The sequence below is a fragment of the Rhamphochromis longiceps genome, linkage group LG6 (assembly GCF_057381845.1).
Source record: "Rhamphochromis longiceps isolate RC_006_pf linkage group LG6, R_longiceps_female_GT1.1, whole genome shotgun sequence".
NCBI classification, from domain to species: domain Eukaryota; kingdom Metazoa; phylum Chordata; class Actinopteri; order Cichliformes; family Cichlidae; genus Rhamphochromis; species Rhamphochromis longiceps.
This window is the reverse complement of record NC_140562.1, coordinates 7,962,491-7,989,049: the sequence shown is the minus strand read 5'-3', so window position 1 is coordinate 7,989,049 and position 26,559 is coordinate 7,962,491. Positions and strand designations below refer to the sequence as shown.

Here is a 26,559-nt window from a genome sequence, read left to right as displayed (position 1 = left end):
TTTGGCATAAAAAAAACACAAACACATAGAACCGCCAGAAATCACTTTTTGGCAGACGATCACAAAAGAAGCAGCAACTGGCTGCATTTCTGTGATATTGGAGACAGAAAGGTTGAGTACATAATTGGTAAAAAAAGAAGAAGAAGAAGAAGAATAAATATATCAGAGCAGCGTAGGCAGAGGGTGCGCATTCGCTGTCTGCTCTACTCCAGGGTCTTGTCCGTCTGCCTGCTCTGTTGTCAGATGGAGGTAGTGTGCAAAGTATGTACAAAACGGGTCTGTGGGCCACTCGTGCTCATCTTCTTGTTGGTTTGTGAGCCAGCCAAAAGAGAGCGAAGTTAACATACCATCAGCTGAGGTGAAACCATATTAAAAACTATTAAAAATATCCAACTACAGTCTCTGGTTTTCAAGTATTATTATTATTATTATTATTATTATTTTTTTTTTTTTTTATTATTATTATTATCATCATTGTTTAAAGTTTTTATTGCGGTTATCCTGTTCTTGTGAACTAGCCTATGATACAGCCACTTGTCTGACCAATCAACTTGGCAATTGCTTATGCTTAATAATTTCCCCTCAACTATAAATCAGTGACTTTTCAGTTGTGGCCACATAGATTGTACCACTGTGAGAGGGGTGCTACAGAATAGTCTAAATGATAGCAGCTTTAATTTGTTCAACTATAAATCAATGATTTTTCAACCTGATGTGGTGATCTGGCCAACTATAAATAGATCAACAAGCAATAATAACGGGATAACTATAAATCAGTATTATTCCAATGTTATTACTATCGCACTGTAGGCTTTTTTAACGTTTATTTAAGATTTCTTTAGCATTAACATTTCAATCTTGATCATAATGAAGTTTTAGACCTTGAGAAAAATTAACATCTATTTATTTATTAACATGTTATCTGGTGTACGTCATCCGCGTCCAGCAACACGCAGGATCTTGGGGGACTGCACAGGAGGCACGTGTGAAAACCGCTCTCCCCCATCTGTGCAACCGAAAAGACGGACACATATAAACCCGCTTAATCTGCGTTTAAGGCAGGCAAGCCAAAAGAGACGAATCTTAGAAAAGACCCAGACTTCCCATCACTACCTCTTGGGTATGTGAAGGTGAGTCTACAAAAATGGTAAGTCTAATTTGTTTCAATAAAAAAACAAAAACAAAAACAAAAAACAGAACAAAAGAACAACAAAAAGCCACCCAGTGTTGTAAGAAAATAAGTGTGCCTGCAAGACAACACAAACCATGACACGCAATGAGCAATGTAAGACGTCTTCCTGTTTTGGCGATCTTTGGAGCTGACTTGAGAGACAGCGAGAGACAGCGAGAGTAGCAGGTGCAACGTCTCTTCTTCCTTTTTACCGAAAATTTGTGACTTTCTCCTCTCTTCTATGATGGAAGAGAGCGAAGACAGAAAAGAAGGATATTACCAGGTCGCCAAGCGGCTCCGGACGGAACAAGAGACCGGTGTAAAAGAGCTAGAGGACGGGAAGGAGGAGGAGGATTCTGCCGCTGAGGAGGCAGCGGGGAACGGGTGCACTGAGAACCGCAGGAGCGGAGGGAAGGTGAGGCACACAATATTAATCCTTCTGTATCTAAATAAAATGTAAATATTTAACATTTTTTCATACGATTTACAAACAACTGGAAGGGTCTGAAAATTATGTTAATGATTAAAATAGACAGCAAGAGAAATGAAAGAGTACAAAGTCAGAGTGGAATATAAATGAGTTTCTACATTTATTATTATCAGTCATTATTTACATAAACGGCGTAACTTTGGAACAAGTGGCAGTAACCCGTTTTCATCGTCACGACGATCACTAACGTGCTTAAGAAAAATGTGTTGGAAGTTAACCAGTCCGGAGCTTCGTGTTAACTCAGTTCAATTCATTTGTGATTTTATAATTCAGAACAGTCCACTCTCTTTGTATTGTAAGGTTAAAAACCAACAATATTATAGAAAACCCGCAGATGTACGCTATGAGCATATGTGGAGAGTGAGAAGAACTTTTAACAGGATGAACACACCAGCCATACCATGTCCCAGACTGGTGGTTAGAAACTATTTAAAGATGAATCATTTTTTGAATTAACTGAATTGAATAAGTGCAAGAAAATGAATGGATGAATGGATATGTTAAAACTTTTTGTTCGCATTCTTCCTTCCTTTGAGCTCCATGGAGATCTTTATATGTTAACTTGTAGACGTGCATCCAGTCAGCAAGTGTACTCTGCATCATAACATACATGATGAGTAGTGTCCGTATTCCTGATTTACTCATGGATCTTTGCTGTTTCAGCCTGGATATAGAATCTGCACTGTAGTGTACATATTCCACCACTCTAGTGGCCTCCCCAGGCTTTCCTAGCGGCTTTTTCAGCAGTCACTTGAGGGACTGCTTTATCTACCAGTAGCTGGTGTTTTGCCCGCCTGGTGTTTCTGTCAGTTCCTTTCTGGGCCCTGCTCATATATTAAGCTATGTTGTTTTTAAGAAGACCATATCGTTCTAAGAACTATTACTATTTTTTATTACACACATTTGTTTAGCAGTTTATCAAACTTAGTCTGGACAGATCATTATTTTCCTCAAGCAAAATACCGTTATTGAGTTCTACCTCAAAGCTGTGGCTTCATACCGTAAAAAAACACATTAATTGAGTACTTATATTCAGATGATATAAGCAGCATATAGTCACCAGGGCTCGCAAAATCGCTAACCCGACGTCCCGGGGCTAGCGATTTTTCCAGTCGGGCTACCAAAATCTATCTCTACCCTGCCCGTTGGACTATCATAGGAAGGTAAAATATATGGTAAATGGCCTGCATTTGTATAGCGCTTTAGTCAGTCCCTAAGGACCCCAAAGCACTTTACACTACATTCAGTCATTCACCCATTCACACACACACAGGCAATGGCAAGCTACATTGTAGCCACAGCTACCCTGGGGCGCACTGACAGAGGCGAGGCTGCCGGACACTGGCGCCATCAGGCCCTCTGACCACCACCAGTAGGCAAACATGGGGTTAGTATCTTGCCCAAGGATATTTGGCATGCAGCCAGGAGCATATGTCAGTGCTTTTGCATTCTTTCGGAAATGTAGCTGGGTAATTATGTCATTGGCATCAGTGAGCCAATATGTGACATATTGAAATCGGGTTTGAATTTGCGCTTGTGTTTTGCTTTCACTTTGCAATCGCGCGAACTATGTATCCGGTCGTTAAGTCTGCCGTGTCTGGGCCTAAACTCCGCTGCAGGTCCATATATCAAACGATCACTATGGCATTACTGAGAGTTGAAAAACTGTCTAAAGTCTTTCATCTTTAATAAAATGATCAGCGTTCTGCTCTACCAGGTGTAACAATTGAGTTTAATTCAATTCAATTCAATTCAATTTTATTTATATAGCGCCAAATCACAACAAAAGTCGCCTCAAGGCGCTTCATAGATACAGAGAAAAACCCAACAATCATATGACCCCCTATGAGCAAGCACTTTGGCGACAGTGGGAAGGAAAAACTCCCTTTTAACAGGAAGAAACCTCCGGCAGAACCAGGCTCAGGGAGGGGCGGCCATCTGCTGCGACCGGTTGGGGTGAGAGAAGGAAGACAGGATAAAGACATGCTGTGGAAGAGAGACAGAGGTTAATAACAGATATGATTCAATGCAGAGAGGTCTATTAATACATAGTGAGTGGGAAAGGTGACTGGAAAGGAAAAACTCAATGCATCATGGGAATCCCCCGGCAGCCTACATCTATTGCAGCATAACAAAGGGAGGATTCAGGGTCACCTGGTCCAGCCCTAACTATATGCTTTAGAAAAAAGGAAAGTTTTAAGCCTAATCTTAAAAGTAGAGATAGTGTCTGTCTCCCGAATCCAAACTGGAAGCTGGTTCCACAGAAGAGGGGCCTGAAAACTGAAGGCGCTCCCTCCCATTCTACTTTTAAATACTCTAGGAACAACAAGTAGGCCTGCAGAGCGAGAGCGGAGCGCTCTAATAGGGTGATATGGTACTACAAGGTCATTAAGATAAGATGGGGCCTGATTATTTAAGACCTTGTATGTGAGGAGCAGGATTTTGAATTCAATTCTGGATTTAACAGGAAGCCAATGAAGGGAAGCCAAAACAGGAGAAATATGCTCTCTCTTTCTAGTCCCTGTCAGGACTCTTGCTGCAGCATTTTGGATTAGCTGAAGGCTTTTCAGTGAGTTTTTTGGACATCCTGATAATAATGAATTACAGTAGTCCAGCCTGGAAGTAATAAATGCATGAACTAGTTTTTCAGCGTCACTCTGAGACAGGATATTTCTAATTTTAGAGATGTTGCGCAAATGGAAGAACGCAGTCTTACATATTTGTTTAATATGTGCGTTGAAGGACATGTCCTGGTCAAAAATGACTCCAAGGTTCCTCACCGCGTTACTGGAGGCCAAGGTAATGCCATCCAGAGTAAGAATCTGATTAGATACCATATTTCTAAGATTTTCAGGGCCGAGTACAATAACCTCAGTTTTATCTGAATTAAGAAGCAGAAAGTTAGCGGCCATCCAGGTCTTTATGTCTTTAAGACATTCCTGCAGTTTAACACCCAGGCATCCATGAAAACGGAATTTATGACATTTAACGGAGTTAGAAGTTAGCAGGAAGTTAGCTCGCTAGCTTCTATCTAAATACAATATAGCATGTCCTGACTGCGGGGTTTTGGAAACAAATTAAAACGTACAGCTCTGCTATCACTCCCAGCATAAATGAAGACAGAAAACTAAACAGCAGTGACGTTTGTAGGGTTACTGAAGTTTGGCTAGCTGGTATATAATGATGTGCTACGTGACCGCTAGCGACACAGCTATGTTAGCATAATATAAACAAGCTAACTTTTTTTTTCCACTCGATAAAAGTTAACGTGAGTGTTCAGGTCAGGAACAAATGTAATCGCATGGCAGGATGCTGTAAAAGGACCAAACTTCAGCCAGGAGAACAACTGAGATAATCCATCAACAATACGAGGTTAGTCATTCATATACTGCTGCATGTGCTGGGCTGTAGTTACATCGTAAGGTTTTAAAAACTGAGCTTAAATAAATGATTAGCGGTAATAAAAGCCGAGGGAGGTCAACAGTGATCACTGACTGTTTTAGGAGCTTTTTGAGATTAAATATTCAAATTCAAATTCAAATTTTATTTGTCACACACACACAACCATACACAGTATGACATGGGGGTGAAATGCTTGTAGCTGTACAATGCCCGACCATTAAATGACAGAAGAAAAGTTTTACAATATTTACAATTTACTACAAAAATTTACAAATTAACTTAGGAATTTACAGTAAAGAATGTGCAAATAGCAGAAGAGATTATAAAGATAAGGATTATAAATTATAGGAATTATAGGATTATAGGAAATGTGTGGTGGTGCGTGTGGTGACGTGTGTGAGAGTCCAGTCTTATAGTGACGTGTTTGGGAGAGTCCAGTCCTACACCTGGTTCAGGGCCCGAATAGCCTGGGGGAAGAAGTTCCTCCTCATTCTCTCTGTTTTGGCCTTAAGGGAGCGGAAGCGCTTCCCAGACCTCAACAGTAAGAAGAGTCCATTGTTGGGATGGGAGAGGTCCATCATAATCTTCCTAGCTTTGGACTTGCACCGCTTGGTGTAGATGGACAGCAGGTCAGGGAGCTCTGATTGAATGATGCGTTCTGCCGAGCGCACCACCCTTTGCAGATCTCGTCTGTCCTGCTTGGTGCTGTTCCCAAACCAGGTGCAGATGTTTGACGTCAGGACGCTCTCGATGGTGCAGGAGTAGAAGTTCTTGAGCACCTTCAGTGGCAGATGGAAGTCTCTAAGTCTTCTGAGGAAGAAGAGACGCTGACGGGCTTTCTTAACCAGGGTGTTGATGTGACAGGACCATGACAGGTCCTGAGTGATGTGGACACCCAGGTATCGGAAACTGTCCACTCTCTCCACTGGCGTGCCACTGATGATGAGGGGTTTGTAATTCCTCGCCTGCTTTGTAGTGAAGTCCACGATCAGCTCCTTAGTCTTGCTGACGTTTAGGAGGAGGTTATTCTCCTGGCACCAGGTCTCCAGGTTCCTAATCTCCTCCAGGTAGGCCGTCTCGATGTTGTCGGAGATCAGGCCCACAACAGCAGTGTCGTCAGCAAACTTGACAATGGAGGTGGTGTCGGATGTGGCTACACAGTCATAAGTGTACAGTGAGTACAGCAGGGGGCTTAAAACACAGCCCTGAGGCACTCCAGTGCTGAGTGAGATGGAGGGGGAGACTTGTTTTCCTACCCTCACTGATTGGGGTCTGTCTGTGAGGAAGTTGAGGATCCACTGACACAGTGATGAGCTGAGTCCTAGATCCGTCAACTTGGTGAAAAGCTTAGAGGGAATTATTGTGTTGAATGCTGAACTGTAGTCCACGAACAGCATCCTAACATAATTCCCTCTGCCAGTGTCCAGGTGACTCAGGGATGTGTGGAGCAGGTGAGATATGGCATCGTCTGTGGAACGATTAGTCCGGTAAGCAAACTGAAGTGAGTCGATGGTGGGAGGAAGTGAAGAAGTGATGTGATCTCTCATCAGTCTTTCAAAACACTTCATCACAATTGAAGTCAGTGCTACTGGACGGTAGTCATTGTGGCAAGCGGGCTGTTGTTTCTTTGGAACAGGGACAATAATGGACCGTTTGAAGCACGTGGGAACCACAGCTTGGGCCAGGGAGAGGTTGAAGATCTCCGTGAACACCGGTGCTAGTTGATCAGCGCAGGCTCTAAGGACCCGGCCAGGGATTGCATCTGGTCCTGCTGCCTTCCTGGTGTTCACCCTCCTGAAGGTGTTCCTCACGGCATGCTCTGTGATGACGAATGCATTTTCTTCACTGGTGCACTCCGAGCGCGCGCAGCCGTTTGTTGTTTTAATTGCTGCGGCGTCGAAGCGAGCATAAAACGTGTTCAGCTCATCAGCCAGTGAAGCATCGGCATTCATCATTGAAGAAGCTGGTCGTTTATAGTCCGTTATAGTCCGCAGTCCTTTCCACAGGCTCCTAGAGTCGCACTGTCGTAGCTGTGACTCTAGAAATAGAAGAAAATACAAAATATTAAACATGTTAACAAACACAAAAGCCATATTAAACGCAGACTAGGATTTGTCACGTCATCGCTTAACGACCGGATAGAGAGTGACAGTACTGATTGGTGAGTGACGATAATTTCCTCTGACATCGTCTTATCAATCGTTAGCTTACTATGCAAACATGACAAGTGAAATCTCCCGCAGCAAGCTTAAACATGTGAGAGGTTGATCGTGCAGAGAATCGCTGAGCGTTATGTGAGTGTGTGTGTAAAAGCAGCAGGATATATATTTTAGTTCTGCTGAGCCACTTCTTCACCCTGCAAAAAAGCAAATGGCATAGATCTTCTTCACCCTGGTGAAGAAGTGACAGGAAAAGAAAAGCCTACCACAAAACGGAAAAGTTATGTGGTAGGCTTATCTGGTGCGCGTCTTTTATTTTGACAGCGAATGTGCACATGTGGACCACTTATGTGCACCCGTGTAAATAACATAATGTTCTGCCTGGTGTGTTGTTGGTTCTCCCTCGATTTCTGAGTCGACAAGCGCCTTTGTTACTGGGACCAGTAATTTTAAGAAAGGCCCCCATTAGAACCCATGAAAAATGCAAGAAATGCATTATTGCTCAGTCTGCAATATCTTTCCCAGAACAAACACCAATTGCAAATAACATACTAAAAATAAACCTGAAAAATCTGTTTAGAACAGCGTACTATGTTGCAAAGAGTGAACTACCACTGGCAAAATTTCAAAGCAGTCTTTGCAAACTTCAAAAAGCAAATGGCCTAGATCTTGGTTCCACTTGCCTCTTACCCGTGACTTCAGTGGAAATTTCAAATTCAGGATCTGACACAGACTGATTCATGTCCTACACAGTTCTTACAAGTTCATAGAAATTTCTGTTCAATTAGAACCAAGTATTTGAGTTGATGATTGTAATTTTTATTCAATGTTGTAATTTGTGTATGGGCAGAAATCTGTACCATCAGAAACTGAATATGAATAAGTTAAATTTGAATTGCTCAGATTGAATCTGAATTGTAACTTGAATAAATGCTTTTAAAAACTGAATATGAATTATCCTAATTTGAAATTGAATTTATTGGTCTGAAAATAAGATAAGATAAGATAAGATAAGATAACCTTTATTAGTCCCACACGTGGGAAATTTGTTTTGTCACAGCAGGAAGTGGACAGTGCAAAAGTTATGAGGCAAAAATTAGAATACAATAAGAATAAATAAAATAATAATAAATAAAATGATCATCACTAAATTGAAATTGAATTTTATATTTTGAAAATGAATTAATTTGCTTTGAAACCGTATTTTATCCTTTAAAAATTTAGCTCTCGAATAATTTCAGATTCACTTCTCACCATTCAGTTTCAGTTCCAAAATTCAGCTTTTTGGGACTTACATCCGGTTCCGGTTCAAGAGTAATGAGCGCAGATTAATAGAACTACGTTTTACTAGCGGACCGAAAGTGTTACTGACAGGAATCTACAGCGTCTTGAGCTGAATTAAGATTTCAGAAGTCATTCGTCATGTCGAATGACCAGCGGATAAACTCTCAGGTTGGTAATAAATGTATCACAGGTATAAGAACAAGCGTCATGTTAACAAATGATAGCCGTACGGTAACTTTTATGCTTATTGTAGCTGCTAGCTCAAAACGCTAATTTAGCGTAGTTTGCCCTGGATTCAGCTTTGACAAACAAATATGATCGACTGTTTCTAGTAGAATTCCAAAGTTGTCATCTTGTACCCTCAAATTAGGATAATTCATATTCAGTTTTTAAAAACATTTATTCAAGTTACAATTCAGAGTCAATCTGAGCAATTCAAATTCAAATTTAACTTATTCATATTCAGTTTCTGATGGTACAGATTTCTGCCCATATTTGTGTTTCAACAATTTTTTGATTAATGTTTTGTTTCCGTTACAATATTATACTTTAATGTATAATATTGTAAAGGAAACCAAGCAGGAAACAAAACATCAATCAAAAAATTGCTCTTTTTTTTGGGCTACTTAAATTTATTTTGGGCTACCAAAAACTGAAGAGTCCCTGCCCGAAGGTCTACCAGGGATTTTGAAATTTTGCGAGCCCTGGTCACCATAAATGAATGCAATAGACTTCTGTGCCTGTTATGGCCCTCCTTCCTTTCATCAAACATCCAGAACATGTTTTAACTCTTCAGTACATTCGGCAAAATTTGCTTTTGCATGTTTTTGTATTTTGAGTTTGCTACTGGAAGCTTCCTTCCACTTTATAAAAAGACAAGCAAGGTAGCGAGGGCATATAAAGACAATTTTGACTTTTCCTAATAGGTTTACAGGTAAAGGATGAAGTCATAGACCTCTTCCTGATGACAAACACAATTTTAGTCCACATTTCAACTACTACCAACTTTATTTTTGTTTTGTTTTTTTAATTAGTCTGCTCTCTGATGGCTTCTGACTTCTCTGTGGTGTGTATCTTACAGCCAAAATCTCCTCTGATGATCTGTAGGCAAGGATTGAAAGGCAGCTCATTTGCCTGCTGTGTTGCACTGGTTGTAGTGTGTTTTTGCGGTGACTGTGTATTAAGGTGCACATCTCTCCAGACATCAGAGAACCTTTGAACTCTAGTGTCTATTGTATATTGATAAGTATTTATTATATATATTATTAATTATAATTTCCTGGCCTATATGCTTTTCCATGTCCAGAACATTATAGTCTGTGTACTGAAATGTTCTCAGTTTCAGTTTATCATAAACAGTATTCCATTGAATTATATTGTTTTTGTTGCTGGATGCAGAAGAAGATCTTTTAGACTGTGCCATATGGGGTGTTGTGTGTCACGTCACATGTGTATTCATACCTCTAGTTTAAGATGAACATCAGTATTTGTCCAGCTCCTCAATGTTTCTGATGACCAACACTTTGGCTTGTTCCAGTGTTCCTTTGATTTTATGAATACTTTACAGCTTGTGGTCCATGTATTGTGAATTTTCCGTTTTTTCAAGGAACGTGCTTTCCTGTCAATGTCAGCATTTTGTTTTGTCAGATGTTAATTCTAGATTCTTTCCTTGTTTTATCAGTGCAAAAGACCTATTACATGAAGCACTCTGCACACTGTTCTTGATCTAATCTGAAGATCACTTGAAGTTTGGAGGTCTGTAGCTATTGATAGCTTTATATGGCCTACCACTTTGTGGCTGAGTTGTTGTCATTTTTTAATCATTTCCACTTTGTTACAACACCACTAACAGATGACTGTGGAATAGGTGTTTCATTTTATACACCTGTGCCCATGGAAGTGATTGGAACACCCGAATTAAATTATTTTGATGGCTGAATACCAAAATACTTTTGGAAATATAGTGTATTTCTCTGTCATCAAAAATAATTTTCTCATGCAGTAGCACAGATCCTTTCTTGAAACCCTTTCATATGTTTTGTCTATATGCTCAAATACACGTCTTAACTTCTTCTGACCACCTCTATATTTCTCCATCAGCACAATCAAGGCAAACTTTGCATTTGTAGTGCTTTTTCTTGGCATAAGGGTATACTGCTTGTTGTTGTCACCTCTCCACTCATGATATGGCTCATCAGCTTTATCCCTCTGTAGTTGTAACCCTTGATTTTGAAAATTGGTACTGCCGCACATCTCTGTTCCTAAGATATCCCCTCACTCTCCAAGATTGTGTTAAACAGTCTAGTCAAAGATTCCACTGTCCTGTCTCCTAGAGATCTCTATTTCTCCACAGGTATATCGTAAGTACCAGCTGCCTGTCCACTCTCCATCTTCTTCATAGCTGCCCTCACTTCCTATTACTAACTATCCTATTACACCTGTACTCTTCTTGATTTACCAACTGTCCTTCTTTCGCATTCATTTTCTATGTTCATCAGCTCCTCAAACACACCCCTAGTCTTCTCAGCACATTATTGGCTTGTTAGCACACTTCCATTTTGTCCTTAATCATCCTAACTTGACGCACATCACCAACTCAAAATCTTTGACTAGTTATTCGGTGAGTACCTGAGTACCTCTTCTTGGCCGTTTCCCTCTGCGCTACAACTGTATGTACTTATGATTCATAGACTAGACTAGTATAGAATAGAATAGAGTACAATAGAATAGAATAGAATAGAATAGAATAGAAATGAATAGAATAGATAATTGGGAAACTTTCTGGAGGAAACCTGGTCTTGTTAGAAGAGATGGCATCAATCCCACTTTGGATGGAGCAGCTCTCATTTCTAGAAATCTAGTCAAATTTATTAACCCCCCCTAAAATGTGGCTATCCAGAGTTGGGATCAGGAGGCAAAGTTGAAGTCTTCGTTGTCTCTCTGCAAATTCTGTCCTCCCGTTATCCCCCTAAACCACATCCCCTTTGACAAAAAACAGCTTAAACATAAAAAATTGCAAAGAAAGAAAAATAGAGTATCCTCAACAGCATCAAAGAGTAAAACAGTGGAATATGGATTATTAAACATTAGGTATCTCTCTTCCAAGTCTCTGTTAGTACATGAATGTGGGGGGCACGGTTGTGGCACAGCTGCAGGAGAAGCCAACACACTGCAATGGGCTCATCGTGCTGCCCTGCATAAATAGTACTGGGTCCTGAGTGTGTGGTTGTTGTTGTGGTGTATGTGGTTTGCAGCTGTTGAGCTGCAGCTGAGCTTGTGAACAGCAACCAGAAGAATAAAATGTGTGAAATGCTCAAAAGCATGAACCTGCGGTCATCGGGTCTGTCGTGGTTATGCTACTGTGACTTAATAAGTGATCCACAAATTGATTTACTCTACCTTACAGAAACCTGGTTACAGCAGGATGATTACTTTAGTTTAAATGAATCAACACCCCCGAATAACTCTAACTACCAGCATCCTTGAAGCACAGGGCCTGATCCTTAGTCTTGTTTGCCCTAGCTGTAAAACTCAGAAACCAGTCTTGTTATCATCTATCATCCACCTGGGCCTTACACAGAGTTTCTGTCTGATTTCTCAGACTTTTTATCTGATTTAGTTCCCAGCTCAGATAAAATAATTATTGTGGGTGATTTTAACATCCATTTAGATGCTAAAAATGACAACCTCAACATGGCATTTAATCCGTTATTAGACTTAGGCTTCTCTCAAAATATAAAAGAACCCACCCACCACTTTAATCACACTCTAGATCTTGTTTTAACATACGGCATAGAAACTGAACATTTAACCCTCTCCTGTCTGATCATTTCCTGATAACATTTACATTTACAATAATTGATTACACAGCAGTGGAGAGTAGACTTCATCACAGTAGACGTCTTTCTGAAAGTGCTGTAACTAAGTCTAAGAATATAATCCACCCACTGTTATCATCTTCAATACCCTGTACCAACACAGAGCAGAGCAGCTACCTGAACACTACTCCCACAGAGGTCGATTATCTTGTTAATAATTTTAGCTCTTCACTTTTTTTTCTCCAGTTGATCTTCCTAAGTTAACTTCAGTAATTACTTCTTCCAAACCACCAGGGTGTCTTTAGATTCTAATCTCTGTCTCTCTTCCACAGCATGTCTTTTGTCTTGTCTTCCTTCTCTCACTCCAACCGGTCATGGCAGATGGCCGCCCCTCCATGAGCCTGGTTCTGCTGGAGGTTTCCTCCTGTTTTTTCCTTTCCACTGTCTCCAAAGTGCTTGGTCATAGGGGGGTCATATGATTGTTGGTTTATCTCTTTATGTATTATTGTAGGGACTACCTTACAATATAAAGCACCTTGAGGTGACTGTTGTTGTGATTTGGTGCTGTATAAATAAAATTGAATTGAATTTATCTGAATTGAATTGAATAGCTATTGTCATTGATCATGTACTGTAACATTGTGGGTGCTCCACACCAACTGTGTTGAAAGACAGCAGGAATAAATAGGAAACAGGAGAAATATATACAATCAAGAGGTATACATACAAAATGAGAAATATATACAAAAATAAGAGAAAGGCACACATTGGAGAACAAGGTGCAACATGCTTGGAAGTAGTGCAAAGAGAAGACAATCTGAATAAAGTCAATTTGTGAGCGGGGTTATTCATAGCATGGCTCCGATTGGTGAGATGAGTGGCCAGGGGTAAGGTGGGATATGGGGGGATAGTTTTTGTTGACAATGGCCCAAGGGAAGAAGCTGTTTGTGAGATATGGTAACTGATTTGGTAGCTGTTTCCTACCACCCAGAGTCTAACTGAAGTATGTGCAACATTCTTCCTTCTTCAACTTTTGCTACTTAGTCCTTGGCTCTGTCTTCACTTATTTCTTCTTCTTAACAGCATCAGGTGTACCCAACACCTCCTTATCATCTCATTTTCACCTACCTGTCCATTAAAGTCTCCAATCACCAGTCTCTCCCCCCTGAGGACACTCTCTACCACTCCATCCTACTCACTCCAGAATCTTTTCCTTTGGTTTGTTTCTTAATCCAGTTGTTTTGTGGAGAAGAATTACCATCACACTTTTAATTTCCAGCTTCAAACTCATCATCCTGTCTGACACTCTTTACCTCCACAATGGAATTCACATACTCTTTCTTCAAGATTATCCCTTCTCCATTTTTCTTTATATCTACACCATGGTAGAACAGCTTGAATTGACCTTTAGTTCTCTTGGCTTTGCTTTTCTTCCACCTGGCCTGTGACACAATATATAGCGGTAGCTTGACCCTCATAACAACTCCAAGTGGGCTGATTTTTTTCTAAGTCATCCTCCTGGATAATTGAGCTAGGGGTTTGGTTGACAGATGTTTTGAATGAAATTTGCTAGACCTCATCACTGTGTGCCTGTTGTCGCCATATTTTGGAGCATTTTTTTTATAGTTTATGGTTGTGGATTTTCTTTGTAATACAGATGATCCAAGACGTTTATGCTTCAGTTTTAATGAAGGCAATTCTAGTGTTTTGTTATCCATTATTTTTCACTGATGGTTCAAGGTTCAAGATTCAAGGATGAGTTGATATTTGTGTTTCCATGTTGTACTAATACAGTTTATGTCACGGTCTGGCTGGCAGACCACGGGGATGAGGAAAGTAGGACCCAAAACACTTTATTTACAGTGAATAGACAGGTAAGTCCAACAATTAACTCAGAGATGTAATTTGCCAATGGTGCTCATCCCTTGCTCCCAGTGCGTCCCGTGCTGTAGCTCCCTTAGTTTGTGTGCTCCCCAACTCGCTTCTTCGCTCGACTTTCCTGGAGGAAGAAGGGAAAACCACAATTAGCCACACACGCTAGCCGACTATCAAGACCACACGCCTAGCACGGACTATACCGGTCAAGAGTAATAATCCCACGTCGACTGTCGCCACGAGTCCAGGTTAAATACCTCTTCCTAGCCGGGAGGGATGATTACCACCAGCTGGTCAGGTAATCAGCTGCAAGAGCAAAGAGGGACTCCCGATGACGACAGTCGCCCGGACACGCCTCTCCCACGACGCGCGCTTCCGTCAACAGCCCCGAGGACGGGGGGAGAGAGAGAGAGAAGCAGACACACGCACTCTACATACAAACGTGGACAAAACAGTAGACGACACAGACCCCAAATAATAGTCATAATAATAATAATAACAATAATAATAACCACTGCTCATGGACCCCTGAGTCCTCCAGAGCCGGGTCTGTGACAGTTTATGAATGTATCTTTCTAGGTAACTAGCATTAGCTGCAAAATTAGGATGCCTTTCTTTCATCCATATAAGATAAATTCTGGATCCAAAAACAACATGATAGACAAAACATTAATATTCAAAATGCCAGTTGAGTCCAAAACCAATGAGCAATGTAATAGTGCTACATCCATATAGCATTTTCAGCTGTTGTTAATTGCTTCCCCCTTTGTTCTGCCGTCACCTCTGATCTGTTTCTGAATTATCCTTCCATGTGTATATTATAGTCCTTTTTCTTACTTTGTCAGATCCTACTTTTTTATTTATCTGGAGCAAAGTACTTAGTTTTCCTGCCTGGTGTAGCGTGACGGCTGTGCACCTAGGTATGCTATTTGGAGTACTCTAATAGAAACCACACTTCAGCAACATATTATCAAAGACTACAGAGAAGTATCCGCTGTAACAAAAGCGGTAAACGGGCACTCCTTATATAGACACTGCAAATGTTGCTTGCTTCCTATTTCAGCATTTTATAGATGAACACTCTTACATTTCTTTCCCATGATTATGCATTAGTTAAAAATGTGGTAGTAATTATGGATTTTCACTCTTTGTCGCATGTTGCTGATTCAGCTGATATCTGTCTTGGCCAGGAGACTTTTGCAAACAAGACTTTTAATCTCATATTTTTCTGGGTTAAAAAAGTTATTATGGAGATGTGACAAGTATTTGGAGCAAAGTTCAAACTTTAAACCACACTTCAGAGAGTTACAGCTTTATATATCTAGCAATTAAACACATGTACAGGAAGCTTGATATTATTGTGCTGGTGACGATGTTCAAGTCATATCCTGAATGCTACCAGATCTAAGAGCAAGAGCATTTTTTTAACATATGATCTAATGTTGATTTTGAGAAAAATAATCCACTTTAAACTCTTTTTTTGTGGTTAAAACGATACATCATTGGATAAAATGAAAACAATATATAATAAAATATTCAAAAATCTTTCCTGTGGTAAATCCAGGTTGTACTTGATTGTGTGATGGCAAATATAAATGATCTATCACCGTGACCTTTTTAGCTTTGTTAAACACTGACCAAGATAATATATTTTATATACTTTATCATATAAAGGAAGAATAAGAACAGGAAATGAGGAAATGAGGAAAATGAAGAGAGAAGAGGTGATGAAGAGGGACTCAAAGGTGGGGGAGGCTTAAGAGACGTCAAGCACAATGTCACATAGAACTGTAATGATGCAGCAGTCTGTTGCAGGAAAGCAACATGTCACTCACTGTTCAGCCTCAGACTCTCTCTCACACTCTCTCTCTCGTACACTAGATAAAGACACATGCACTCACCAAAAAAACAAATGTATGGTTTCCACGGCATTAGGGAAGTCATCAGCTTTATGTTGTCACTATCTTAACTATAATGTCACCATGGTAACCACATTCCAGTGCTCTTACCAGCACAAAGTAAAGCTTGTGAGTACATTGGTAACACCTCTCCTACTTCACCAACACCATCCATAATTCAACCACCTGCCTCTTGTTCAATGTTGCTAGAGCAACGGATTCCTTTGTAGGTGTAGTGGAGCATATACTCATCATTTTGAGACCACAGTCTTAAATATTTCTGACATCAACTGTTTTTGATGTCAGGGGCTGAAGGCTAATGAGCTGTGAGGATTTCACACATTGTGCCTACTTCCGTATCAGTGATGACAAACCTTTTCCTCAAGTAGATGATAAAGAGCTAATTAGAGACTTTTATATTATCCTGGGTTTTGTTTGTTAGGCAAAATGAGCATAGTTTAAAAAGTTTTAAAAATGAATCAACAGATATCACAGAAGTTGATTCTATTCATCTGGACGTAGTATTTTCACTTTGTCCAGAAGTACAGAATCAACTTTCTGGGATGTGCTTACTTGGATGATTGAGCAAGCATCAAGATGTTCAACAAGTAAAACTGATCAGCAATCAAAGTTAACAGTAAAATCTACTGGTCTTTTTAGTGAAGCACTACAGTTTAAAGGTAAATGCTTTAACACTGAAAGTAGCTGAATTCTTGTCAGAAAGTTCTAATGCAGTATGAATTCAGCAAAATAAACCAATAGGTTAGCAATAAATTTGTCTGAAATTCCATTTTGAATAGTCTTCAGAAGATTAATCATGTCCTAATCATGTTGGAAATATGTGAATGATTTTATATAAATGATGTGTTATGTGGGCGACCAAGAGAGGTTGTTGCTGTAGCATGTCTGACATGAAAAGGACTTTATGTCAGCAGATCTGCATGTCCATGCATGCAAAGTGCTGCACTGATGCTGTTATCATACCTTCTAGACGTCATCCCCTCAGAGACTTAAAAACAGCTTGCGGCCAGTCAGACCTTGAGTGCGTTTCCTGCACAGTAAACTTACCGCCTCAACCTGCAGTATAAAAAAGGTCAGGTTGCAAAAAGTGTGATGCTTGCTCAACCTCTTCCTGAGACAGAAAGCTGTACTGAGAGATTTTCCGACAGTAGGCATCAGGTTTTTTGTTTTTTTGTTTTTTTTGGGGGGGGGGGGGGGGGTTGCAACTGCACTCAACTGTGCTAAGACTTCTTCTGACAAATCTAAAATACCCTTCTGAAATAATCCGTTGAGGTGGAGCTTGTTTCGATTACATTGCTATCAGTATATGTATGTTTTGTGCTGTGTTAATCAAATTAAAACTATTTGGGAAATTTAAAAGGCAAATTTCTCTTTGACGGCCAAGCTAACAATATATATATTGTGTGAAACATGACAAGAATGCACTTCCAATTTCATATAAGCTAAACTGCAAAACATTTATTTTTCTTCTATTAGCAGTATGAGCAACAGGACCACTTACAAACTTTAGCAGTATCTTTGTTTTGTTTTCACTTATTGACCTTGAATCTTGTGATAATTTTAGATATCTTGATTCATATCACACTGCTGTGATATACAGAAGAAAATAATGCATTCATTTTGTCTTATCTTTTCTGGCTACATGCCACACTCCTGCAATGTGACAAACGTGATTTCTGCTGCTTCTTACTGCATCTTGGTTTGCTATGGACTAACGGCTGCACAGAGAAGATTAAATGATAAGTTTTAACATGGGGTGGGGGTAGGGGTATAGGAATGCTCTTTTTGTCTGTTTTTCTCGTGGTTTAAGACCACTATCTGGCTTCCTGTCCTGACTCCTTTGTTGTTTTTGGTTTTTTTATGCGCATGTGTATGTGTTTGTGTTCTGTTGTGGAAAAAAAACTGAGCATCAAAACTGTTTTATTAAAAGAAAGTTAAAACTTTTGCAAAGGGATAAGTATTGCATGGACAGTCTTTGCACAAGCGTTAACCAAAAACAAAAAAAACACAGATTGTGTGGACAATCTGTGTCTATTAAGCAGTCAGGAGTTTAAATCCTCATGTGTCATGTAAGCATCAGTCTGATAATGAGGTGCATCATGGCATTAAACACAGCTTACAGTTAGTTGTTTTCCCATCAACGCACACTCATCCTACTCGATTTTTACCAGTGATTGGGTTGCATGATGTCAAACCATACACAATGACCACCTGATCAGAATTAGCCAGTGGTGTGTCCTGTAGATCTAGGCGAACGGATTTCAGATATAGCTACTATGCAATCATGTGGTTTACCATCTGCTTCTGTGGGGAGTAGTGTCAAATGTCAAGGTTAAAACACCTACTGTGTTAAACCCAGCATGGTGTAGCACAGTGCATCTTTTAAGTAGCTAATACCAGACTGTGCTACTGGAAATGTCAAGTTAGTTGTTTTTTGCAGAAGGATCAGAGATACAGAATGTGGTAGAGTGGTCCACAATGAATGATTTGTCAGTTTTTGAGGTTTTGGAATGGATTGATTCCCAGTAATCCTTTTCAGAGACAGTGACTTACTGTTGGACGTGATCATATGTCTCAGATAGGTGACTGTGGCGGGGCTATGGGGGAGGTTGGCACACCTGAGTGGAATCAGCACATACCCACATAGCAAAATTGGTATGGCCCGGATCTTGCCCACACAATGTGCTTACACATGGCCCACATACCGCAAAGAATGGCGGCCCTTTGGTGGACAGACCTGGTTTGCCAGAGGTGGCCCACACATGGGCCAGCACAAAGCCAGTTGTATACACACTGGTGGTCCTGTGCTGGTCCATGTGTGGATTACCTCTGGCAAACCTGATCTGGGCCACCAAAGGGCCGTCATTCTTTGCGGTATGTGGGCCATCTGTAAGTGGTGTGGAGCCACGGGCCAGTTGTAGACACACTGCAGGCCCTGTGCTGGCCCAGAACAGTTTCAGCTCTGGCCCCAGATGTCAGCCTAATGTGTACCTTAATCAAGGCATGTAATAACAACATGTGCCAGAACATGCAAAACAGTGCAAAAGTAACATGACAAAACTCTGTTCAGACAGTGAATGGACTGATTATAGTGCTTTTCGAGTTTCCCGGATTACTCAAAGTGCTCTATACAACATACCACACTCACCCAATCACACACTTTCTTTTAACTGAGTGCTTCCTAACTACATTGATACACATTCACACTCTTGACATGCAAACTGGAGGAACCAGGGATCAAACCACTAACCTTCTGATCAGTAGGTGACCTGCTCTACCGCCTCAGCTATTGCCACCCACTGGCAAAGATGACTAAACTGTTACTAGGTTTTGGATAAAGTGTACACTCACAAACCTGTCAAACCTGCATTTGAAACATTGGCTACCATAGCAGTATAGTATTGCAACATGGGATTTGGGTCTTCTAACTAAAATAGGAACATAAATAGTGCCATCATTGCCAGACCTTGCAACTTCTGACACCAGTCAGTCAGAAGTGCCAGCTTGGTGCCAGTTCTGGGCCAGACCTGTTTTCTATGGGCCTGGGCCACACATCCATGCTCTATTGTCAAGCTCATGTCAGTCTGCGTCTCTTTGTTTCTTGTTTTATTGTGACAGTCTTGCGTTCCATGTTCAGTGCATTTCAGTTTTGTTTCCTCACTCTCATTAGTTCATGTTCAGCTGTGTTCCCTCCTGTGGTTTGTTCCCTCATGTGTATTTATGTCTGCGTCTCCCTCTGTCCTGGGTCGCGATCTTCCTCATACCCAGCTGTGTTGGTTTAGTTTCCTGTATTCTCCAGTTCAGTTTTGTTGCTTCAACATTCCAGCAATAAAGCTCTGTTTTTGTGTTAAGTCCTGCCTGCCAAGTCTGCTTTTTGGGTCCAATCCTGCCTGCCTCACACACAGTCCATGACATTAACTGCTTCTAGTGATGCTTACATGGTCTTAACTCAGACTTACCAGTCACCACCAATGAAAGAGCGCCTTTCATTTCCCCCCATATCATATTTACTATTTGCCCATAAGTGCTACGCAATATCACACAATTCTGGAGAGTCAGGGGCCAACTGGCATAGCTCCAACTGGGTATACAGAGAACTTTTTTTCAGCAGGTGAACAGTTCTTACAACACAATCATATGCTGTTAGATGCTTCCCAAACACCCCATTACAGTGCTTTACCCCTGGAATGTCAGTTTCTTCCCATTGTTTGTACTGTTGTACTGGTTTTAACCGTGGCAACATATCTTGACAATCATCTTGTTCAGTTTTTGTTCTGTAAAAATAGTTTTGTTCATCAGTGAGAATTACACTTATGTATTTTCCAGTATACACTGCCTGTTTGTACTCTCTCAGTTTCCTGTTTCTCTCTGTACTTTCTCAAACTGTTCATTAACCCGGGTACCGGTTTAGCTCACTGGGATGAACGATATGCTGCAGGGCTTTGTCGCATGTCTTCCCCTTTCTCTCTCTCTCCCTCTGCTTTAATGTTCACTGCTCTGTGCAAAAAAAGCCAAAAATAAAATATTAAAAAAATATATTTAAAAAAACTGTTCATCAACCCCCCTTAAACACACGTGGTGTTACATGAGGTCAGCTTGTTACTGTGTAGTCTGATGAATGTGTGTGTGTTGTTGTACAAGCCTCACCAGTTCATCACAAACAGGAAACGCAGCAATCTGTTGGAGTCTCTACTCATACGCTTACAGCAGCAGATCAGCATGATATTTAACCATCTGCAACATTTTGCTCACTGTGTTATTATCAAGTCATCTTTCCCTGACACACTGACAATTGTGTTGTAAATTGAAGTTAACACATAGACTCTCAACCCAACAAGTTGACTGGACAATATGGCGACAACAGGAATGTTTGTTTAAAAGATCCACATTCAATTTCTTTGCATTGTAAATCTTTTGTATATTGTTTAGTCACTGGAATATCTTCCATTCCTACAGTTTTAATAAAAAGTTTTGGTTTTTGATTCCAGTCTGCTTGTCTGATCACTGATTCTATAGCATCACATATTTCCAAAAGTCAACCTGTTCTCCTGCACCCCAGAGCAGAAATTGTATCAAGTTTTTATAAGTAGTAGGCTTAGCATTTGATAACAGGTGTGTCTGTCAGGCATTTTTTAGCCGCAATCTGAGATATGGCCATGTTTATAAGTGTAAGCTGGTCTTCATTTCATCTTCATTGCACACAATAATTGTGTGTGTCATTAATCTGGGTTTCATTGCGCAAATGTCTGTCTTGTTTTTATTGCATCTGTGTCTCTTGTTTTACTTTTTTACCTTTTGTTGCAGTGTCTTATCACCCCTCCCCTTCTCACACGAGTAAGCAGCCTCAGTTTCCTACTTTTCAGGACAATCCTTAGCCCAGTGACATGTGGCTCTCCACTGAAAACAGCTCTGTCTCTGTCTAACCTTATCCTCCTTCCCTGGCCTCTCACTTGTTCTGCAGTAGTCTGTGTTTGGCACTTGTACATTTTAAGCTCTGTCATTTGGACTTTTTCTTCAGTCTTGGCTTTCTTGTTATTATTTTTCTTGCCATTTTATTCTCCATGTATGGCAAATTCTTCCACCTCAGACATTCTTGCTATCCCATTGTACACATATGCTTACACTTAGTCTTGTACTTGTACAGGTTTAAACACAAAGCAATCCCACAGATGTACTTCCCAGTTTGTGATTTGGGGGCATCTCTCCATCCAAGAGACAGTTTTAATAATGTACAGCTGTCTCATCCTCTTGTTGAATACAGGGCCATGCCACGCCGAGAATGCATCTAAGGAAACGCATTTGGAAAACTTCGAGCTTGCTCAGGTCGTGTTTGAGCATTGTCCACGTCTCTGCGCTGTAAAGTAGAATGGGCAGGATCAGGGTTCGGTAAAGGCGGATCTTTGTCGCCAATGAGATGTTGTTCTTCTTCCAGACGCACCAGCGCAGGGAGGCGAATGCTGCCGCCGCCTGCCCAATTCTGGAGCGTATCTCCGCTGATGATGCCACTTTCTTCTCCTCGACGAGGGACCCCAGATATTGAAATTGTTGGACTTGTTTGATCTGCACACCATCAAGGTGGACGATCGTTGGTGAGCCGTCGGTGGTCAGGACTTTGGTCTTCTCGGCGTTAACCTTGAGGCCGTACAGTTTGGAGTGCCGGGCGATGTCATAGAGGATGTGAGTTGCCTCGGTGTCGTCTTCGGCAAAAATGGCGCTATCATCAGCGAACATTAGATCGGTGATAAATCGATCGGTCGAGGCTTGGACTCCGCGGCGGCCCTCGAATGCTTTGCGCATTATCGCATCGATGACGATGTTGAACAACAGCGGTGACACCACATCGCCCTGCCGGACCCCTGTCATGATGGGGAATTCTTCGGACACTTGGTCATGAATACGTACCTGGCTGGTCGAGCCATCGTAGGTTCGTTCTTCCATGAGTCGACGTAGGGTGAAGATCTGGTCGCTGCAGCCTCGTCCGGGTCGGAACCCGGCCTGTTCTTCCCGGCTGGTCATCTCACGGTGCTTTTGAAGGCGTGATTGAATTATTTTCATAAGGACCTTGCCGATGATGGACAGTAAGCTGATGCCCCGGTAGTTTTTACATTCTCGGTTGTCGCCTGTCTTTAGGATAGGAATGACAGCCGCCTTCTTCCAATTTCTGTGTACTCACTACCTAATTTATAGCCAAAGTATTCACTCACTGTCTCTGTACTGTTTTGCTAGCTTAGCTTAGCTCGTAGCCGACTCGTTAGCACCATGGCTACTTCACCTGTCCCTCCTGCACTTTCTTGCTCATTGTGTCAGATGTTTAGTTACTCCTCGGCCTCCTTTAGCAGTAATGATATCTGTAACAAATGTAGCATATTTGCAGCTCTGGAGACCAGGATTACTGAATTGGAGACTTGACTTCGCACCCTTCATTCACCCGTAGCTAGCCAGGCCCCTGTAGCTGGTGCAGCCGAAGATAGCGTAGGCTCCGCTAGCTGTTCCCCGGCAGACCCCAAGCAGCTGTGGAAAGAGGGCGGCTGGGTGACCGTGAGGAGGAAGCATAGTCCTAAACAGAAGCCCCAGGTACACCACCAACCTGTGCATGTGTCTAACCGTTTTTCCCCACTCGGCGACACACCCGCCGGGGCTCAAACTCTGGTAATTGGTGATTCTGTTCTCAGACATGTGAAGCTAGAGACACTGGCAACCATAGTCAATTGTCTTCCAGGGGCCAGAGCAGGCGACATTGATGGAAATTTAAAACTGCTGGCTAAGGGTAAACGTAAATTCAGTAAACTCATAATTCACGTCGGCATCAATGACACCCGGTTACGCCAATCGGAGGTCACTAAAATCAATATTGAATTGTGTGTAACTTTGCCAAAACAATGTCAGACTCTGTAGTTTTTTCTGGTCCCCTCCCCAATCAGACCAGGAGTGACATGTTTAGCCACATGTTCTCCTTAAATTGCTGGCTGTCTGAGTGGTGTCCCAGAAACGATGTGGGCTTCATAGATAATTGGCAAACCTTCTGGAGGAAACCTGGTCTTGTTAGGAGAGACGGCATCCATCCCAATTTGGATGGAGCAGCTCTCATTTCTAAAAATATGGACAAATTTATTAAACCCCCCAAAATATGACTATCCAGAGTTGGGACCAGGAAGCAGAGTCGCAGTCTTACACGCCTCTCTGCAGCTTCTCTCCTCCTGCTACCCCCCCAAAAACCCATCTCCATAGAGACTGTGTCAGCTCCCAAACAGACAAAAAACAAACTAAAAACCAGCAATAAACAACTTAAACATAAACAATCACAAAGAAAGAACAATACAATATCCACATCAGAACCAAAGAGTAAAACAGTGAAATGTGGATTATTAAATATTAGGTCTCTCTCCTCCAAGTCTCTGTTAGTACACGACTTAATAATTGATCAACAAATCGATTTACTCTGCCTTACAGAAACCTGGTTGCAGCCGGATGATTATGTTAGTTTAAATGAACCCACACCCCCGAGTCATTCTAACTACCAGAAATCTCGAAGCACAGGCAGAGGGGGCGGTGTGGCAGCAATTTTTCACACCAGCCTATTAATCAACCAAAGACCCAGACAGACTTTTAATTTATTTGAAAGCCTGATACTTAGCCTTGTCCACCCCTAGGGATGGGTATTGATAAGATTTTAACGATTCCGATTCCATTTTCGATTCTGTTTAACGATTCGATTCCTTATCGATTCTCTTATCGATTCTTTTTTTTTAAAAAGGAGAACACTAAAGTCGATTAGCTTAGAACTGTGTTTTATATCTTCTCTTTGAACAAGATAGAAATTTAGAAGTAACATGGCCTTACAAACCCAACAGTGAGATCTTAAGAGATCCACAGCCTACGGCTCTTCAATGGGGTGTCACAGGGTCCCCAGGAAAAAAAAATGTATATGTAAAATAATAAAATAAATATTCTTCTGTAGCAATAACAAAGTTTAACATAAATTATTCTGTAGCAATTACACAAGAATATCCAGTAATGTCCTGCCTACAATTAAACACATTCACTTACCAAAGTGAAATCGGGGGCATCTGCTGTGGCAAATGGGTGCAAGCCTTTGACCACAAACTTAGACACTGCTGGGTGACATTCGTCTATCCTGGCCTGAAAGGAGACGCTACCGGTAGACTGCAGCGAGAACTGCCAGCATCTGAGCCAGACTCTGTCTCTCTCATCATGGTTATCTAGATGCACAGTAATAGCAGGTTTTGTAATAAGGTAAATCGCGCTAACATAATATGCAATGCTAATTGATTAGTTACCTGCAGTATTAACGGGAGAGGACGTGGAAATGCTACCGCTGCTGCTGGGTTGAGCTTCGCTAGTCCGGAGCGGATCAAAAACACGACATTCGTTGAAAGCAATCGCGTGTTTTTTGAGCAAATACTTTTGCATATTCGTAGTGTTTCCTCCCTTTGATGAAATCTCTACTTTGCAAGTATTGAACGTTGCCCTGTTGTCATCCTTTCTCATAAAGTGTAACCAAACTTTTGAGCGTTTGTGCCGCTCAGGCGCCGTGTTTCCTACTGGGTAAAAGACGCTACTCAACGTGATGACGTCATTCGGGGCGACTGGAATCGATAAGGGAATCGTTTTTAAAAGTGGCAAACGATTCCAAGGAATTGAAACAGTGGGAACCGGTTCTCAACAAGAACCGGTTTTCGATACCCATCCCTATCCACCCCAGTTGTAAAACTCAGAAACCAGTCTTACTTGTTATCATCTATCGTCCACCTGGGCCTTACACAGAGTTTCTGTCTGATTTCTCAGACTTTTTATCTGATTTAGTTCTCAGCTCAGATAAAATAATTATTGTGGGTGATTTTAACATCCATGTAGATGCTAAAAATGACAGCCTCAACATGGCATTTAATCTGTTATTAGACTCAATTGGTTTCTCTCAAAATATAAAAGAACCCACCCACCACTTTAATCACACTCTAGATCTTGTTTTAACATATGGCATAGAAACTGAACATTTAACAGTTTTTCCTGAAAACCCTCTCCTGTCTGATCATTTCCTGATAACATTTACATTTACAATAATTGATTACACAGCAGTGGAGAGTAGACTTTGTCAAAGTAGATGTCTTTCTGAAAGCGCTGTAACTAAGTTTAAGAATACAATCCACCCACTGTTATCATCTTCAATGCCCTGTACCAACATAGAGCAGAGCAGCTACCTGAACACTACTCCAACAGAGGTCGATTATCTTGTTAATAATTTTACCTCCTCACTACGTATGACTCTGGATACTGTAGCTCCTGTGAAAACTAAGGTCTCAAATCAGAAGTACCTGACTCCGTGGTATAATTCTCAAACACGTAGCCTAAAGCAGATGACTCGTAAGCTGGAGAGGATATGGCATGTCACAAATTTAGAGGATCGTCATTTAGCCTTGAGAAATAGTTTGCTGCTTTATAAGAAAGCCCTCTGCAAAGCCAGAACATCTTACTATTCGTCACTGATTGAAGAAAATAAGAACAACCCCAGGTTTCTCTTCAGCACTGTAGCCAGGCTGACAAAAGGTCAGAGCTCTCTTGAGCCAACCATCCCTTTAACGTTAACTAGTAATGACTTCATGAACTTCTTCACAAATAAAATTTTTGTCATTAGAGAAAAAAATGACCAATAATCATCTCACAGATGTAATATTATCTACAGCTACTCTTAGTACCATTGATGTTAAGTTAGACTCTTTTTCTCCAATTGATCTTTCTGAGTTAACTTCAATAATTACTTCCTCCAAACCATCAACATGTCTTTTAGACCCCATTCCTACAAAACTGCTCAAAGAAGTCCTGCCATTAATTAATTCTTCGATCTTAAATATGATCAAACTATCTTTAATAATCGGCTATGTACCACAGGCCTTCAAGGTGGCTGTAGTTAAACCTTTACTCA

At 41.1% G+C, this 26,559-nt stretch overlaps 1 protein-coding gene across 2 annotated transcripts in view; it reads left to right on the top strand.

The window, feature by feature from the left end:
* Positions 1 to 1,058: 1,058 nt before the first annotated feature.
* LOC146667439 (heterogeneous nuclear ribonucleoprotein L-like) overlaps positions 1,059 to 26,559 on the top strand; it is a 47,874-nt gene continuing 22,373 nt past the window's right edge. The window contains exon 1 of one of the 2 annotated variants that reach the window (XM_085409135.1): positions 1,059 to 1,586. In XM_085409135.1, coding sequence (XP_085265261.1) covers positions 1,413 to 1,586 — 174 coding nt within the window. In that variant the 5' untranslated portion in view covers positions 1,059 to 1,412. The remainder of the gene's footprint in view (positions 1,587 to 26,559) is intronic. The other variant, XM_085409136.1, reaches the window with a different exon arrangement.